The sequence below is a fragment of the Athene cunicularia genome (assembly GCF_003259725.1).
Source record: "Athene cunicularia isolate RWA chromosome 1 unlocalized genomic scaffold, athCun1 chr1_part1, whole genome shotgun sequence".
Classification (NCBI taxonomy): Eukaryota; Metazoa; Chordata; class Aves; order Strigiformes; family Strigidae; genus Athene; species Athene cunicularia.
In genome coordinates this window covers 12,698,107-12,715,611 of record NW_020799091.1, presented here as the reverse complement: position 1 = coordinate 12,715,611, position 17,505 = coordinate 12,698,107, and the positions used below count along the sequence as shown (strand labels likewise).

General features: G+C 34.9%; 1 protein-coding gene across 10 annotated transcripts in view; it reads right to left on the bottom strand.

The window, feature by feature from the left end:
- Positions 1–17,505, bottom strand: part of CNTN5 (contactin 5) — a 673,480-nt gene that overhangs the window by 178,942 nt on the left and 477,033 nt on the right. For all 10 annotated transcript variants that reach the window (XM_026847687.1, XM_026847705.1, XM_026847677.1 and 7 more), the window contains one exon: positions 17,103–17,198. In XM_026847687.1, the coding sequence (XP_026703488.1) occupies positions 17,103–17,198 (96 nt within the window). The remainder of the gene's footprint in view (positions 1–17,102; positions 17,199–17,505) is intronic.

Genomic DNA, 17,505 nt, shown 5'->3' with positions numbered 1-17,505 from the left:
TTCAGAACCTGTTTCATTTGGCTAAGCACAAAGCACAACTGTCATTGTATTAACTTCTTAACAGGAGACTAAACTCCAGAGATGCATCTCAAGCCTGACAGGTAAATAACAATGACCTTCAAAAGATTTTGAAGTTAAAAGTCAGTGCTACCAATATCTAAATAAACCAAACTACAACTGTAAAATCAGAAAGTAATTACTCTAGATACAAACCTTCTGAAGTCATCTTTTGAGAAAAGACTGAGTAAATGGTTTCTCCATGATGTACTCATTTTGCTTTCAATGGGGAAAAAAAGTTTAAGTGAAAATAGGAAACTGTGAATACTGCAGTATACAGTAGTTTAGAGCATTTTTACAGAATAGATTCTGATCTTATTTTTTTATTTCTAGGCACATCTATTTTATTTTTAATGTGACACCTATGCCAAAACCACAAAGATGATGCAGAGCCCTTCCTGGAAATTACAGTTGACTGCCAACACAAAAGAAACATTTACACAGATACTATTCATCAACACAAATAGAAACAGAGAGTAAAAAGACAGAGAAATTATGAATTATAGAAGCAGTTGTAAACTGGCATTCTCCTGTGGCTTGGACTGAAGGACTCTTCTGCTGGTAAGTTCTGTTGCACACAGTCTTGTTGTGAAAATGATTTAAATAATTTTGGTAACCATAAAACTGGTATTTCCTTTTATGAATGACCAGCCTTTTTTTACAGAAGAATGTCTCCAAGGAGCTTTGTATCTGTTTTCTGAAGGTCATTTGGAAAGTGGCCTAAATGTCCAATTTGTTTCTGTGTTTAACAAAATACTTTTTAGTGGGCTATGTAGGTGAAAATCTAGGTCACTTGGTGATAAAGTAGTAAGAAGAGAGCATCTATCTCCTGCCGAAATGAATTTATAGTGTGAAATTTTGTTTACTATAATTTCTTAAATGATTTTTGTAGATCTATTTTCTCTGTTTAACAACACTAATTCCTAAACTGTCACAGTGTGAGGTACTTCCCATAATGGATGAAGCTGGAATGCTGACATATCAGCATTTTTGTTAGTGCTGTATTGTGCTTTTGGAGATATCATTCTGATGCAGAAAATGTCAGTGCTATGGTAATGCAGGAGTCTGTCATTGTGGGTCAGTAAGAAATAAACCCTTAAGTACTGTAACGAGAGCTGTGCTGGAAGCATTCAGATAGCACCAAATATTTACTCCTGTGTTTGTTAGTCCCTGAATGTTTCCCAGATTTGCTTCAAGGCTTTTCTCCTGAGAAATTGCTTGTTTCGTCCTTTTGACATGAAGTTTATAGACAGCTTTTTCATCAACCCTGTAAGCTAAGTGGTATTTCGGGTGGCAAGTGAAGACGTAACAAGAAAGTTGTCATACAAATTCCTTTAAGGCCACCTAAAACCTAAATGTACAGTCCGTAAGTTGGTTAAATATTTCATCTTCAAGGTCAAAACATGCAAACACACATCCCACAGTTGCAATTTGGTGGAGTTATAGTGCTGTTCAAGAAATGTCTCTTCTGTGTCTTCTTTTTGCTATGCAGTGGGCGATACAGTGTTCCATGTCCTCCAGTACCCTGTTGAGAAAATCTGGCTTTCCTCTGTTTAGAATTTCCTCTGATTACTGCAATTCCACAAGATGGCAGTACTTGATGAATAAATGGTACTGATACAAGCCAAAATCTGAGATAATCTGGTAGTTTTAACAACTGTGAGGAAGTTGCTTCTTCTCTTTCTTTTATTGATAAGAAAAGCAGCAAAAAGTGCACTCGAGATCACAGACTGAATTTAGTGTACATAGCTATAAACCATGAAATTTGCATGATGGCTTTGCTTTACCATTCAGAAATATTCTGTTTAAGCAAAATGAAACATCATGAAAAATATATGCCTAAATCTCCCCTGCTGAAAATACAAGCCCTTATTTTATCTCAAGTCCATTTTTCGCTTTTATCATCACATCTGCTGTTTGGATATTCTCTGTACCAGTCACAGAATAAGGGTTCAAATATGTGGCACTCTCGAATGACGGAGAACACTTTACATTCAGAGTAGGCAAGGTTCCTTTTAGTTAATGATAACAATGGGTTGTTCCTCCGGCTTCCCAACTCAACCAGATAAATAATTTTGGTGCATTTATTTGTGCTGGTGAGGTTTATTATTAGTGCTCATTAATCCTCCAAGAAAATATTTAATGAAGGTAATTTATTTGTTGCATTGTAATGCACCCACATAAAGCAAACATGGTGTTGATTTATCAGCTAGCAATGAAATTGCTTCTCTTCTGCTCTAGGGGCTCTGTATCTACTGCTCACTTACCTGAAGTACCATATTACCTATCACATATTTGTCTTTGTTCAGATTTAATTACAGTGATAAATCTTCAAATATTTTCGTTCTTTTAACATTCACGAAGCCAATAACTAAAAAATATGGTAGAAAAGGATACAAATATTATATTGTCATTACCAGTGTACACAGCCAATACAGTCTCATTATCACAATTGACATGTATGAAATGTAGTCAGTCATTGAAACATGTAAAGACTGATGAAATCTTTCTCATACATGTGCTCTTTAGAGACCACATAGCATGCAACAAAAATATGCCTTCTGCGAATGGATGCTAGATTATTATGTATATTTGGTTGTCACTGGTATGATTTTAATTTTAAAAATATCTGTTCCAGAAAGAATCAAAATATTGTGATCAAAAGGCCCTTCTTTTGCCCTCAAGACAAGATATTCTCAGCTCAGTTTTTAAAAATGTCCAATGAGTTATATTCCTAAAATTAGATCTTCAGAATAACCTGTCATCAGTCAGTTAATAATTAGACAGTTTTCCTGAATATTAGTGTATAATTATTTTTTTCAATACTTTTTATTACTTATTCATTTTACCATATTGAAAGTATTGATAACACTTTATTGATGACCTTTATTAAAATGTTATAGTTACAACAGAAGACCATTATCCTGGTGCGTATTAGGCATCTGTTTTAGAGGTTAGATTAGCCAAATCTATTCAACTTTTTCTTAGAAGTCATGGTTTCAAATTCCTTATTGGTTTTATTGTCAACTCTACTGGTTTTGTACACCTTATAATGCAGGACCCAAAGCTGGACATAGTATTCTATTTGAGACATTAACACTATTGATAACTGGAATAACAGTCTCGTGTACTCTATAGGTAGCAGTCTTCCTAGTATGTCCCAGAATTGAATTTGCCATTCTACTAAGTATTCAATTTTGTGTAGTAGCAGTATTTTTCTAAGGAAGAATGTTGTTTAATCACATGTTTTCCTTTATTCTATCTGTAAATTTGATCTTTGATAAGTATAATAATCTGCATTTTGCTGAATTTTGTGTTACTTGTTGCAAGCAATTTCTCCAATGTACTGATCCTTTTGGATTCTCATTCTGTGCTCTGCAGTGATCGCAATCTCTTGCAGCAAGGAGTCATCCACAAATGCTAAATATGCTTTTCTTTCCACCAGGCCACTCACACTTTCAAAGGAAAAAAAAAAAAAAAAATTGATATGATTTATTCTTGACAAATCCATATTGGCTATTTCCTAATACCTCATTATCCTTTTACTGCCTAAAAATTTAGTGTCTAATATTACGTCACAGTACCTTTGCAGAATTCAAACTCGGCTTGACTGTGGGCTGTCCTTTATTTAAAAAACCAAAGCAAACCAAATCAAAACATTTGCTTTTCTTTACATATTTCAAAATAATTATTCAGGCACCATTATCTCTAACCTTTTCATGTAAAAAAAATAATGTTTAGACCTGTTATAATTTCAGAATGTAAGGCCATTTTGTCAAAATGTATTGTTGTCTTATAGAAGTAAATAAATGTGAAAATTATGTAAATTTATGGAAATAAAAAGCTGACTGTGGAAACAAATTTGTGATTAGGATTGAAAGAAGATTTTTAAGGAAGAAAAACACTTGGAAGAGAAAACAAAGCAGATGAACTACAAGTAGGAAGTTTTAAAAGTATTTTGAAATCAAAAGAATTCTAACAACAGCTCTACTATTGATACTCATTTGTTATTAAGTAGGAACTGAAATCAATACTTATGTAAAATAATCCTGAATCCCCATATAAATTGATGGTCTATGCTTTATAACAGGTAACGCTGATGTCACTGCATAATTCTATAAGAAACGCAGAAAAATATTGCATGGTAAAACCCAATAAACTTAAACAGTCTAAATAAGTAATACCAGAGAACTTAATTCGGAATTTAAGCACTAGCATTGCAGCTCTTTTTATCAATACTACTGACTTAATAGAACATTTATGGCCAGCAGGACTAGTGGAGTGATCATCCCTCTGTACTCAGCACTGGTGAGGCCGCACCTCAAATACTGTGTTCAGTTTTGGGCCCCTCAGTACAAGAAAGATATTGAGGAGCTGAAGAGTGTCCAGAGAAGGGTAATGAAGCTGGTGAAGGGTCTGGAGAATGAGTCTTACGAGGAGCAGCTGAGGGAACTGGGGTTGTTTAGCCTGGAGAAAAGGAGGCTGAGGGTAAGTTTTACAGTAACAAGGGGAGACCTTATCACTCTCTACAACTACCTGAAAGGAGGTTGTGGCAGTGTGGGTGTTGGTCTCTTTTCCCAAGTAACAAGCCATAGGAGGAGAGGAAACAGCCTCAATTTGCACTAGGGGAGATTTAGATTGGATATTAGCAAAAATTTCTTCACGAAAAGCATTGTCAAGCATTGGAACAGACTGCCCAGGGAAGTGGTTGAATCACCATCTCTAAAGGTATTTAAAAGATGTACAGATGTGACGTTTAGGGACATAGGACTAGATCATCTTAAGGGTCTTTTCTAACCTAAATTATTTGATGATTCTATGATAGTAATTTCCAAAGAGAAGAACTAGAGATAATTTTTTCCGGCATTAGAAAGGCTAATCAGGAAGAGCCACATCATTATTAAGTTCAGCTTAATTATTAGATGAAATAATTCAATGACTGATAAATAGCCAATTTAAAAAGTGAGATATAATTAACAATATTGGAAGAAATCTAGTCAAACTAACTGAGTATATTTTTATTGTTCTTTTTATTGACAAAGATGACAAAGTTTCTATAATGTACCAAGAATTCATATTTTATAAAAGACTATGTTGGTTAAAAAGAATTGAAATAATCACAAGATTAACTTATTGTGCATTGAAAGGATTAAAAACTGATTACAAAACATGATAAAAAGATCAGTTTTGGAATTCTTTGTCCTCTACTGCTGAACATTGTAACAGTTAAAAACAAACCTATGCGTTTGTAATCTCTGATCTACAGGAGATATAAAACTTGGCAATGACAAGTGTGTAGGACAAGTCACCGGTAAACTCTGATTTGGATAACTTATTATGGTTAGAAAACCTTATGATGAAAATGTGTTGAATATACAGCAAAACAAGTTGATTATTTCTTAATAATTTGAATGAACAAGAATTCTGTGGTAATGAGTACTGTACTCATATGAAAAGTGTGACATTGAAAATAATGAGGATATTGTTTAATGCCCAGGAAAACACATCACTGTATAGAATATTTATATGTATAAATTATTTGCTCAAGCAAAACATTCAACAGAATTTAAAGTAGTTTTCTTCTCATTTTTTTCTCTCACACTTTATATCTGTTGCTCTCTGATCATGCTATGAAATTTGATTTTCTCTAAATTTTAATGGCACTGGTGTGATAGTTATACTGTCACTTTTTCACTTTTTATTGGGGTTCACTTTTTACCTAAGTCTGCTGCAGGGGTGAACACAATGAAAATTCATACTCCAGAGCAATGTTACCAGCAGTGAACCCCAGAATTCTGCACACAAGTGGGCTGCTTCATTACATGGAAATACCATTTTATGACTACTGCAATGATACCAATAGATTAATGCATTTCAAAGGCATAACTAGGACATTCATCAAAACAAAAAAGCACCAAATTAATAGGATGATGATCAGCCAAATGTGTGGAGTCACACTGTCAGGTGCAAGAGTGACGTCTCTTTTTTCAGATGAGACACAAAATCTCTGCATCACAAGCTTTCCTCTACTCATCATTTAGCAACAGAAGCTCTGTTAGATAAATTCTGTAATTCGGTTGAAAATACTCAATAGTACTCCAGTTACCAGGGTATTAGTCTCTCAAGGAGTTTATATGTATGTTTCAGTTTGGCTATTTGTACTTCTAAGACAGCAAGTAACTTGAATTTGTCACTTTATCCCTCATTCACCTTGATTCCTAATGCCAGGAAGGATTAATAGTAGCAGAAAGATTTATTTAACAAGATGTAATTTCAGGCTTCTGGGTGTAGAATTGAAAATAAAAGGCTACTGCAGATCTAGTTTATATTTCAAAACACAATCTTTTCTAACAGCCTTCACCATTCTACATGCAATTGTTGTCACAGGAATTGCATTGGCAGAAACTGAGTACTCGGAGTCCATAGAGTTGCTTTGTATGGCTGCACATACTGAACTTAAGATACAGCCCATTGCCTCTCTTCTTTGTATTCTGTTAGTGCTAGGTGCTTTAATGTAAATTTAAAGGCTTTTGCTGGATCTATCTGCAGGTCAGTATTTGGTGAATTCTACCACGGCCAGGGCATGATATGATTGATGGATCTTCCTTGGGCCTGTTTCTTTGCTCCTGTGGTATTTATTATATATCCTAATTTATTTTATCCTATATTTATTTATCCTATATTTATTATATATCCTAAGGTCTCAAATCAACATCAGTACTATTATCAATTTTATATGGGAAAAACTGAAGAAGATGGAAGGAAGTGACTTCCCAGCAGTCATGAATCAGGCCACAGTCAAGGTGAAATCTTCACTAACATATAATTCTTTTAATTTCTAATATTTCTTTCTCTCCTCACCAGCTCTTTGTACATCTTAAAGAAATGCCAAAACACACAGAGAAAATGTTATAGTCAGTGAATCCTTAGGAGCTCTGTAGATGAACATCAGAGATGGGTAGCTACCCTCTCACCCTCCCTCTGATTTTGATTTTCAAATGTTCAAAAAAACATTAGCAGCATAAATCACATAATCCCCCAGATGCTCAAGGTCTAGTGCCTAGAACCTTCTTGGTATAGAATATTTTCTAGGCTTAAATGTATCAAAGAATGAATCCTCCATTACATCTTTCTAAACACAATGGAACATATGAACATATGCTTCAGAAAATAACATAGAATCAAATTTATAGTCCTCAAAAGACAATTTTTAAGTATTAAGAATGACGACAGATGATATTTTCACCTTAATTAAAAAAGAATTCAAAGTGCAGATGAAGAAGATACATGTCACATTAGCAAATACCCTAGAATGCTGATAATGTTTAACAATGTTGTATAAATAAATCAGTACAAATAACCTCAACAACAATCAATCATTTAAAATTTAACATGTAGAGACTCTTACCTGTTGCTACATACAGACAATACACTGTTGAGTCCCTGTGCACATTGTTCTGCACTACTGGAAACCTGGTGAACTGCTTCCATCCATCTTCCACTTGTCACATAATTGTTATTTAGAGATAATATATAGCCTTCTGTTGTCTTACTTTCATTCTAGGGCAGTGTCCCATGATTATAATCTCTCGTCCTCAGCCCCTTAGCAATAGCAGTCAAAGTGACACCTGATGTGTCACATTATATATAAATATCACATGGAAAAAATAGATATTTGCCCAAATCCATGATTTTTTTTCTAAAAGAAGTATCATTATTAAAGTAATGAAAACAACAGGCAATTCTGCTGAGTATGTGCATATTTTTTTCAGAAGAAATTATGTTTTCCAACCCCTTTTTTTTTTACAAGTATGAAGCATGATGTTGTAAAGTCACAAGATTTGGACTGTTAATCAGTGCGATTCTACTATTTTCTTGACATTTTCTTTGTAGATCATCCTCTTTTATCCTCTGTCAAATGTGTAGTGCTCCTTCCTTCCATCTTGTATTTGGCAGAGCTGAAAATAGACTTTTCAGGACTGAAACTACATAGTTTGGTAAACTAAAAGACCTTGTGGTTCTGCAGGAAAAGTCAAACCGAGACACACCATTCATCAGTATTATGTATACCTTTCTTTCCATTCTCCCTTCTTCCTGAAATGTATCCCTGCAGTCTCCAAAGGAAGACTTTCTTAATTATTGAAAGTGGAAAATACCCTGAAAATTAACGTTTCAATACACCAGTAAACAAAGTGAAATTTTCCAGTTACAGATTCTCTGCTCTAGGGTAATAGCATCAACGCAACAGGAATGGTTTTAACTGGCTAATGAAGTCATCAGCAATAATTTGAACAATATTGGAACGTTGCATGAGAACACAGGAGAAAGGAGTAAGCAATCAAATGATCAGAATTAAGTGTTGTATTAATTATTACACTGTTAAAAAGACAGCATTGTGATAAAAAGGAAGTAATTTTTTCACCGTTATTGCTCTGGAAAACATCTTCTGTTGTCAGAAGATAAATGATGGACATGTGTTGCTGCATAGGGGTTTGGATTTGACTGTAACCATTCAAGTTTTTGTCTGAATACTATGATATTATACTCATATATTTTCAGATATTTTCTCCTTGAAAAAAAACAAGCAATTGCCTTTAACATATTTACTGTCAAGTTATAACTACCTTCATACCAGTTACAATTGTATTGCATAGGAAAAAAGAACAAATACACCCAGATATGTATTTCTAAACAATTTCTAGTATCCCTTTTGGAAAAGACAAATGAAAAGTAGATATCCCAACTAGGATTATTTTCATACCACTTCATTTATTTAGAACAATCTTCCTGAACTTATTAAATAAAACTATATAAAAATCTATGTCTCCATAAGCATTGTATCACCTTAAATGGTTATAAATTCACTTTCATACTGTATTTACAAAATAAGGAATAACTGACATCATATAGGTAAATTTGTTAATGTCATCTTATAGAATTCAGATCAGTTTAGTCTAAATCTTTCTTTTTCTGAATCAAGACTGACACCCTAACATTTTTGGTAGTCATCTCTACTACTATTGAATTCAGTTAATCATGCCTAGTCTGGGAAGTTTAATTTTCTGAAAACTCCACTGTTTTCATCTTTTTAAAAATCCTTTAAGATTTCCCCACAATGTTAATGGAGAGGAAAAGCTAGACTCCAGATCCTTAGAAATGAATCATTTCTCATCTCTTTCTACTTATGTTTTGTCTTCTTTCAGCTGTCTGATCAGCACTGTATTTCTGGCTTCTCCTTAGTTACATTGATTAACGTATGCACTCTCTCTCTATTCTTTGCCATGGTATGAAGTGGAGAGGTAATCGGGATTAATTAGGAGTTCTCTATCTTAAACAAAATGGGCTTTTTGACATTTAACTTACTGACAAGTTTGTAAAACAGTATTGTGCTGGCCACCAGCTTAGTAAAACATCAGAATTAAATAGCAAATGGATTCTAATAGGAAGGTTATTATAAGACAGTCAATTTTGTGAGAGCCTGGTGTCTCTGTGACTTGTAACTGCTGTATGCTACTCTAATCTTAAATCTATCAATGTTGGGTTCCTGCTGTTTTAGAAGTTATATAGCCTGTGCCATGGAAAAACTTTTTGAAACCTCATTTACTGGTATCTTTACTGGTACCTTTACAATACTCATTGCAGAAATATGGTTGTGATACCATGAACATACATTTCTGTTAAACCTGGCGGGACAATGCCATCTTGTTCAATCACTAGATTGAGGGGTTCCTGGTAGTTATGTCTAATTTGTTGGGACATCTCAGTAACAGACTAGTAACTTGTCTCTAGGGAAGAGGAACTTTCCCACTACAGAAACTTTTAATCATTGTCCCATTGTCAACCTGTACACAAATAGCCACATATGGCTGGCACCTGAAAGGTAGTCAAGCATGAGCCTGAGGGCCAACACACTCAGTGCATTTTTAAAATTAATTAATCTCCCATGCTTCCTCCCTCTTCTCTTGGTATCTTACTTTGATTTTCCTGAACTGGCAGCTGGGGTAATATTTGTTGACAATAGTGTGGCTGTGAAACTACAGCACACATCCCTTAAGCAGAACCCTGTCAGGGTTGCCCCTTCATCCAACATTGTGCACTGCCTTAATTGGCCAAGGTCAACCAGCTTTCTCTCACTACTTTTTCATAATCCCTGAGGGGAAGAACAGCTCCAGTAAGAGATCCAGTGGGTGAAGGGACATTAAACATTCAGTTTCCTGTGTAGCTTAGCATATTTTCTGAAAGAATTATTAGTGTTCTTAAGGGGGTGGGGATCATTAATTAACAGTGATAACATTTGGAAAAAATTTTTTACAAAATACCAATTTATAAGTTCCTTAGGAAAATTTACTACTGTTGGGAAAAAAAAAAATAAAAATCTAGACTTCTATGTTGACAAAGTTTAAATCCATAATTATTTATACATATGCCTACTATACAGACATTGCCTAGAATTTGGGGCACATGCAGATCATTAAGATGTAATTAAAATCTAATAACAAAACATTGCCAACAGACTGGGAGTAACTCCTCATTGACAAACAAAGCTTGTTACAAAGCTACCCTACAGAAAATTCCATCATTCCCAAACTCTTAAATTTCATATCCTCAAATGCATGCCTTCAACAAGATTGAGGAAGCAAAGCCTATAAAGTGCTCCAGGGAAGTCAGCAGCAAAATTACTGGTCATGTATTGAGTAATGAAAAGACCATAGGAGAAAAAAAAAAAAGAAGTTAATTGTGTTTGTTCATTCCATAATGAAAACTACAGGCATAGTCATCAATCAGTTGCACAGATAAAAAATACAGATTCCTATACTGAGTTGTGTCAGGGGCCATGGACATTCACTTTAATAACACACATGGGAATCTGCATTACTAGACAATAAGTTTCAAAAGCAGTCTAGTAAAAGTGATAAAATAGGGGATGCAAGAGGGAAACATCTTTATGATACTTCCAGAGAAAAACGTGGGTGAAGAGACGAGATGACCCTATGCAATTAACCCAGAATTAGGACATGAATATAGAGTATATCTAACACTTATTTTCTCACATTATTGAAAAGCAAAGTTCAAGCTTCATTAGCATTCAGTTAAGGTCAAATAAACACAAAAATATAGTAAAGCCTAAGGGAGAAGTGCAAGAACCCTTCAACTCATGATAACTAATTCATTCAGCTGGTACGTGTGGCTATCAAAACAGGTTTTTACAACTTTTAATATGTACATTATGGTCATTTATATGTTATGGACATGTAAAAAAGTGATAGAGAAGTTGTGTCATCTTGTCTTCTATGTATGACATGTTAAGGTTTTATTAAAGAACCTTTTCTGTCCTGTATGGTTAGCAATCATTTTCTAATAGCCTTACTTAAGTGGCCTGTTTCTGTCACACACCATCATGCTCTCACAATGAATTGAGTGGAGAACAAACCATAGCATGCAATTATGAAAGAAAATAGAGTTAAGATGGTTGTCTTGTATGTCTTCATATAGATCCCCTTGCTACAAGTCAACTGTTTGGTCTAGGACACATATTTGGCTTCCATTTTAACATTAATAGAAATCTTAAAAAAAACACAAACCCCAAACTTCAGCATTCCTCTAGTTTTGCTAGTAGAAGGAGAAGCATCAGTGTATTGAACAGTTCTACCTTCCCAGCAAGGCTTGGGAGATGATAGTTATGTCCAGTAATTTGCCATCACCAGTTTAATACACATTCACTTCTACAAACTACTAATAGAAGGTAGTGACTAATTAATTAGTTCTGCTTAACATAAGGGAGAGTAATGTTTGGAGGCATGACCTGTCCAGCTGTTGTTCTGGAAATACTGTGAGTGGCTAGTGCTTTGATAGGAAACAGCAAACCAGTCCTCCCTGTTCTCAAGGTGAGAAGAGAAATGTGACTTTTACCTCCACATTGGTCGCTCCTGGAAGCAAATGATATAGCTTTCTGTGACAGAGTTCATTTGAAAAGTCAGATTTGAAAAAATATATCATAGAAAAAAAACCCTGGATGTTACTTTACTGTTTAATACATATACTGATATCACAAATCATGGTCAGGAAGAAATCTCACCTGTAGTGACAGGTTAACATAATAAAGTAGCATCCAGTCATGTCTAGAGAGAGACGGAGATTCAGAGATCTAAGTTCATGCAGGCTTCCTATGGTTTTAAAAAACCAGTAATGGCTAGATCCGCATAAATATGGAAGTTCTTTAAGGCTGTGCCCTGAAATGCCGCTGTTAGGTGTCTGGATCCTGGGACTGAATCCACAGCCTTAAGATAACCTTGTGACCTTCATATACATCTATGAATTGCATTCACAAAAGTCAGCTTAGCAAATGGAGAACCAGAGGGTGTCTAGATGTCTTCAAACCCAAATTTTCTGTGTCCTGCATGCAGATACCTGAGCCAATTGGCTGTAAACAAGCTAATGAGCAGACTGAGGGCAGTCCAGCCCTAATATAACAATCTTATTATCATAATTAATTTGCCTGGAGAAGTTGTCTCCTAACAATTCTGTACCTGAATGAAGTAATTTAGAACCTGCCTCATTATTTCTATGTATAATTTGTGCAAAATGGGCCTAACAAGGGGAGTTCTAACTAGAGAGCTACAGCACTTCAGTTGGAATTGGTTTCCTACTTGTGGTGGAGTTGCAGTCCAAAGCTGCAGTTCTAACTCAAACACAGCCTTCAGATTCCTTTCGCAGACACTGAGCAGTGAGAAGTTATTTGTTTTTCTTTACTTCCAAAGTGGCTTTCTGTTTATGTCCAAAGTACACGCAAACAGGAGCTCAGAACAACTTAGAAAAACATTATATGATGTGACTTTCTCCAATTAATATGAGGACAGGGCAGCTGTGTAAGAAACAGAACAGGACAAAAGCTCCTGGACCTTAGCAAAAAGAACTATATTTTAGCAGCTTGCCAGTTTAGCAACACACTATGCAGACGTCCAGAAGATGCATGGGAAGGACTGTGATCCCCATAGCACTAGCATTAATCATCATTGGGGAAACATTTCTCATGAAGACGGCAGTGTTATAAAAGGGAGGCATAAAAGATGAAGCCTGTAACACAGTTTCCAAACTGGGTAAGATCAGCTTTGTCCTTTAGAAAGAGATTAAAAAGAAGTTATAGTTTAACATCTGTACAGATGTTGCATGCTGTGGAAAGATTATGTGGCAGTGCTCCCTCCAGACGGCAGCATCCCTTTGAGGCAGGAGGGAGCAAGCATCTGCCTTCCCCACCGTGCATCAGCACTGTTCTCATTCTAACAATGGGAATCGTCATTCTCTATTAAGCTCATACTGAAGGCTTTGAATAAAAGCCTTAAAAAGCTCTGCTGAAAGTATTAATTCTGAGGGAAACATGTAAATCTGGATGAAATATTCCATTCATTTTTAATCTCGCTATGGTAAACCTTGTAATTAAGATGATTAAATGACTGAATAAAACCCTATATTTACATCCTTTAGAATGCCACAATGAAAAGCCATAATCCTGTTTATGGGGAAAAAAAAAAAAAAAAAAAAAAAGGAATACAGGCCTTTTAAAATGGAGATATCAAACAAAACTTGTTATTTAAGCAGTTGGTAATTAATGAATCTCTTGCTTAACAAAGGTATCTAAGAGTTGACTGTCTAGGAAACCCATCTTGGAGAAAAAAAAATTTATGGGGGTGAGTAAGAATCAAATGTTATATTTATGGGAAAAAAGAAAGATAAAATGTTATGTTTATGGATGATCATGTTATCCACGATTAATATTTTTCACAAGGGACAATTTAAGGATTCACATCATAAAAAGTATTAGTGTAAAAGCTTCTGGAGTAGAGCCATCAAAATGATACAGGACTCCCAATGAAGTCAGAGGCAGCATTATTTTGGAGTGATGATCCAGGAAAAGCAGAAGGTGAGAATCTGCTGGTGGCTGTTTGTCATAAAGAATCTGCACAAAATCCTGTTTGTTGAACGGATTTTCCTTCAACATTGTGAAAGAGGAGAAAGTGTCTCTCCCAAAAAACTCCCTCATTTTGCTGCTTATCTATTTCTCAGCAAGGATGACAATAATTTAACAAACTCATTTATAAAAACCAAGAAATAATTCTCTCATCTGAATCTGCACTGCAAATACTCTGAATATATTTCAAGTGTGCTTTTAAAAAAAAATATTTCCACTGTAAAATATTTGGACAACAATCTAATGAAAACCTACATGAATAATTTATATATATCAAAAGTTTGTGTTTGTTTGTTTTTTTGCATTACCTCTTGGTAATATATCACAGCATTAATAAACAGAATCAAGTCTGTATACTTGTTTTTTGATTAAATTCTTGTCAAAAGAAATTAGTGTAGAATTTTTTCAGTCAGTAGTACTTTGTAAAGACTTTTAGATTTTTCTAGAATTGTGTTCTATAAGAATGGTATGTAGGTATTATTCACTCAAAAGTATTTACTTTATCTTCTATTTGAAAATATGTTAATAAACCTAGAGCTCTTTTAATATAGCATTCTTTCATTCTCATCTTTGTTTTTCCATAGTGATATTGTCATTTTCTAAAAGGGCTTAATCCTGAAATTCTTAGTCAAGTTTATAAATAGTTATTGACTTCAGAGACTGAAGAATGGGGTTCTGTTGAAGGACAAATTGCTTATGAGATTGTGGAAAATGATTGGGTTTGATATTGTATCATGGATTTATCTCCTGGGATAAGTAAGTGAAAATTATTTCTAAAGGTGCTGATCAATGTGCATAAATCAATATAAAGGAGCCTGTGGTGTTCACAAAAAATTCTCTATCATCAAAACCACCCCTATAACTCATGATCTTGTTAATGTTAGATGTTCACACATTTCAAACATGCTTTAAATAGTTTTTTAGCTTAGATATACCCACTAAAATACCTTAATATTATCTGAAATTTCATCTACCAAGTGATTTTAAGAGTCAAAATTTCTTAGGACTGTTTAGAAGACAATACCATCTTTGCAAATTAGACACAGAAACTAAAAATAAGTACCCAGAAGCTGAATGCTAAAAAAAAAAAAAGGTCAGATATTCATGCACACAAATCCTTGAAGTTCCTTTGCTCTGCAAAAGAGTTTGTAGCTGGAAAAAGTTTCATATTTGCTGCTTAATTTCAGAGTTGAATTCACACGCTTCTCCCTTAAAGTTCTGCTTTTGTCCAAAATTAGTTTTCACAAACTAACTCTGATCTGGCAGTCAATCTTCATTAATGTCTTGTACTTTATTGCCAGAGTTTCAGAGTTTTACTGAAACATCACCAGGTGTAGATTTTTGAAGGTCCATGGAGGTAGCTCTTCCCTTTCCCAGGAGACTCCAGCCACTGTACTAAGACCATTTGAAGTCACATTGCAGTACCAAAAGGACTTACAGCCCATCCATATTTTGTACGTAGGGAGATGGAGGGAAATAGCATGTGATTCTGCATTACATGACAAACAAGAGCAAGGGACACCAAGGCTCCTTCACATGAGTCTGTGTTTACATCTGTGCTTCAGTGCAATTTTTCAGCTTTCAGTGATTATTCCACTGCAGAATCTTTCCTGGCATAGCTATTTAAACAACATTATGTCAACAGCGGCTCAAAATATTTTTCTGGAAGTAATTTTCCTTCTGGCATAGAATACCAGTGCTCATACAATATAAAATAAACAAACTGAACACTGTGAGCACAGTAGTTTCCACAGCAGGGTTTTTGCTGGCCCACTGATGAAAATGAAAGATACTTGGTTTTCAACATCAAAGGCAATGTGTGTGTTAGAGCAGAACATTTCATTGGAATCTGTCTAAATATAAGTTTAAAAGTGTAATTTTAGGCAAAAATTTATAAAGAGTTTGATGGCATATAAGCTGCATTTTGTGGAATGACAGCTGTTAAAAGGTGTATGACTACTTCACTAATTACACTCTCAGTTTGTTTGGGGAGATCAAATTCAGCTGTGGTGTTGAAATCTCAGTTTTTCTGCCTATGTCTTTGCCTCTCAGTTTACTTATCATAATCAAGCCTTACGATCATGCACTAGATTTCATCACATAGAGACTGTAATGTCAAACTCAGAAATAGATTATAAAGGCAACCAAAAAAAAAGAGAATGCATTAGAAGAGAGAAAAGAAGAGAGATGTCTAGAAGACAGAAAGCATTAATTACACTGCTAATTGTGGTACAATAATAACAATAATTCCAGAATAAATAGAAACTGAACACAGTTCTCTAACAGAAACTCAGAGGGCGTTTTCTTTACTGCAGCTCTTCCATCTGCAATGTGACTTTTTTCCAAGGCTCAAATTTGAAGGAAGAAAAGATCTTCTCGATACAGACCTCATTTCCCAAAGAGGGAAAGGATAGGCTATACTGCATCTTTTGAAAAACAAGATATTCTGTCCAGCATTGTGTCTCCAGGTGTTATATGATATGCAAATAAAAAGATGTATTTAACTATCTTCAGATATTGCGGGAGTGACAATTGGAAAAACAAAAATGTAACCTCTCTAGAATATCTACACTCTCATTTGGGAATCCACAGGCATTTCATAGGAATTATGATATCTCTGACTTCCACAGTGATGCAGTTGTACTTGAAACTAAGCTATACAGCAAGAGGAAGCAACCAAAAGCATGGCTGCACTACTGGAAACAAAAGACATTTTGTATTCCACAACAGTAACTTGACACTGACATTTGGAACAATTTCTGAAGGCTTCTAAACTCTAAAAGAAATCTGTGACCTCAAGGCAGCATATTCACCACTGGTGGTACAGAGACTATTGTTACATTCAAGTTTTATACTGGGAATAAGACAGTTTTGTAACAGCAATTCTGCTGCTATTCAGTGGCATTTGCAGTATATGAACTTTAATTACTCCTTTGGTACTCCAGAAACTGTCAACAGAACAGTGGATATTTAATATTTGAAGTTCTGCAACCAAATACACATTGTATCTAAAATACTGAGCAACCAGTAATGAGCAAGCTGTAAAAGACCCGTGTGTACAAGCTGCAGCCTACTGTACCTGGCGAATGAAGTGGAGGGGAGCACATCAGAACAACTCCTTGACCTTCACGTACAGAGACAGCACTTCTTGTCCGACCACTAAAATTCCCCAGATCTATCAAAAGAGCAGAGCATTTTAGTTATACACCAAAGATTTTAAATTTTGTGGCTATTGTGACTTATATATTTTTTCTCCTTGTAAAGCTGACAGTTCCTTTTTTCATACCTTAATCTATAATAGGAGAGCCTTTAAAATAAATCTATTTCCATTACAAAAAATTCCATGATGTATCAGCACTTTATTACTCTTTTTAGTGCATTTGGATACAGTATCAAAGGAAAAGCAGCAGACAATATATATACCATTCACAAAAACATTTAATAGTGCTGTTATTTCTTTTTGCCATATCCTGTTTTTTTTT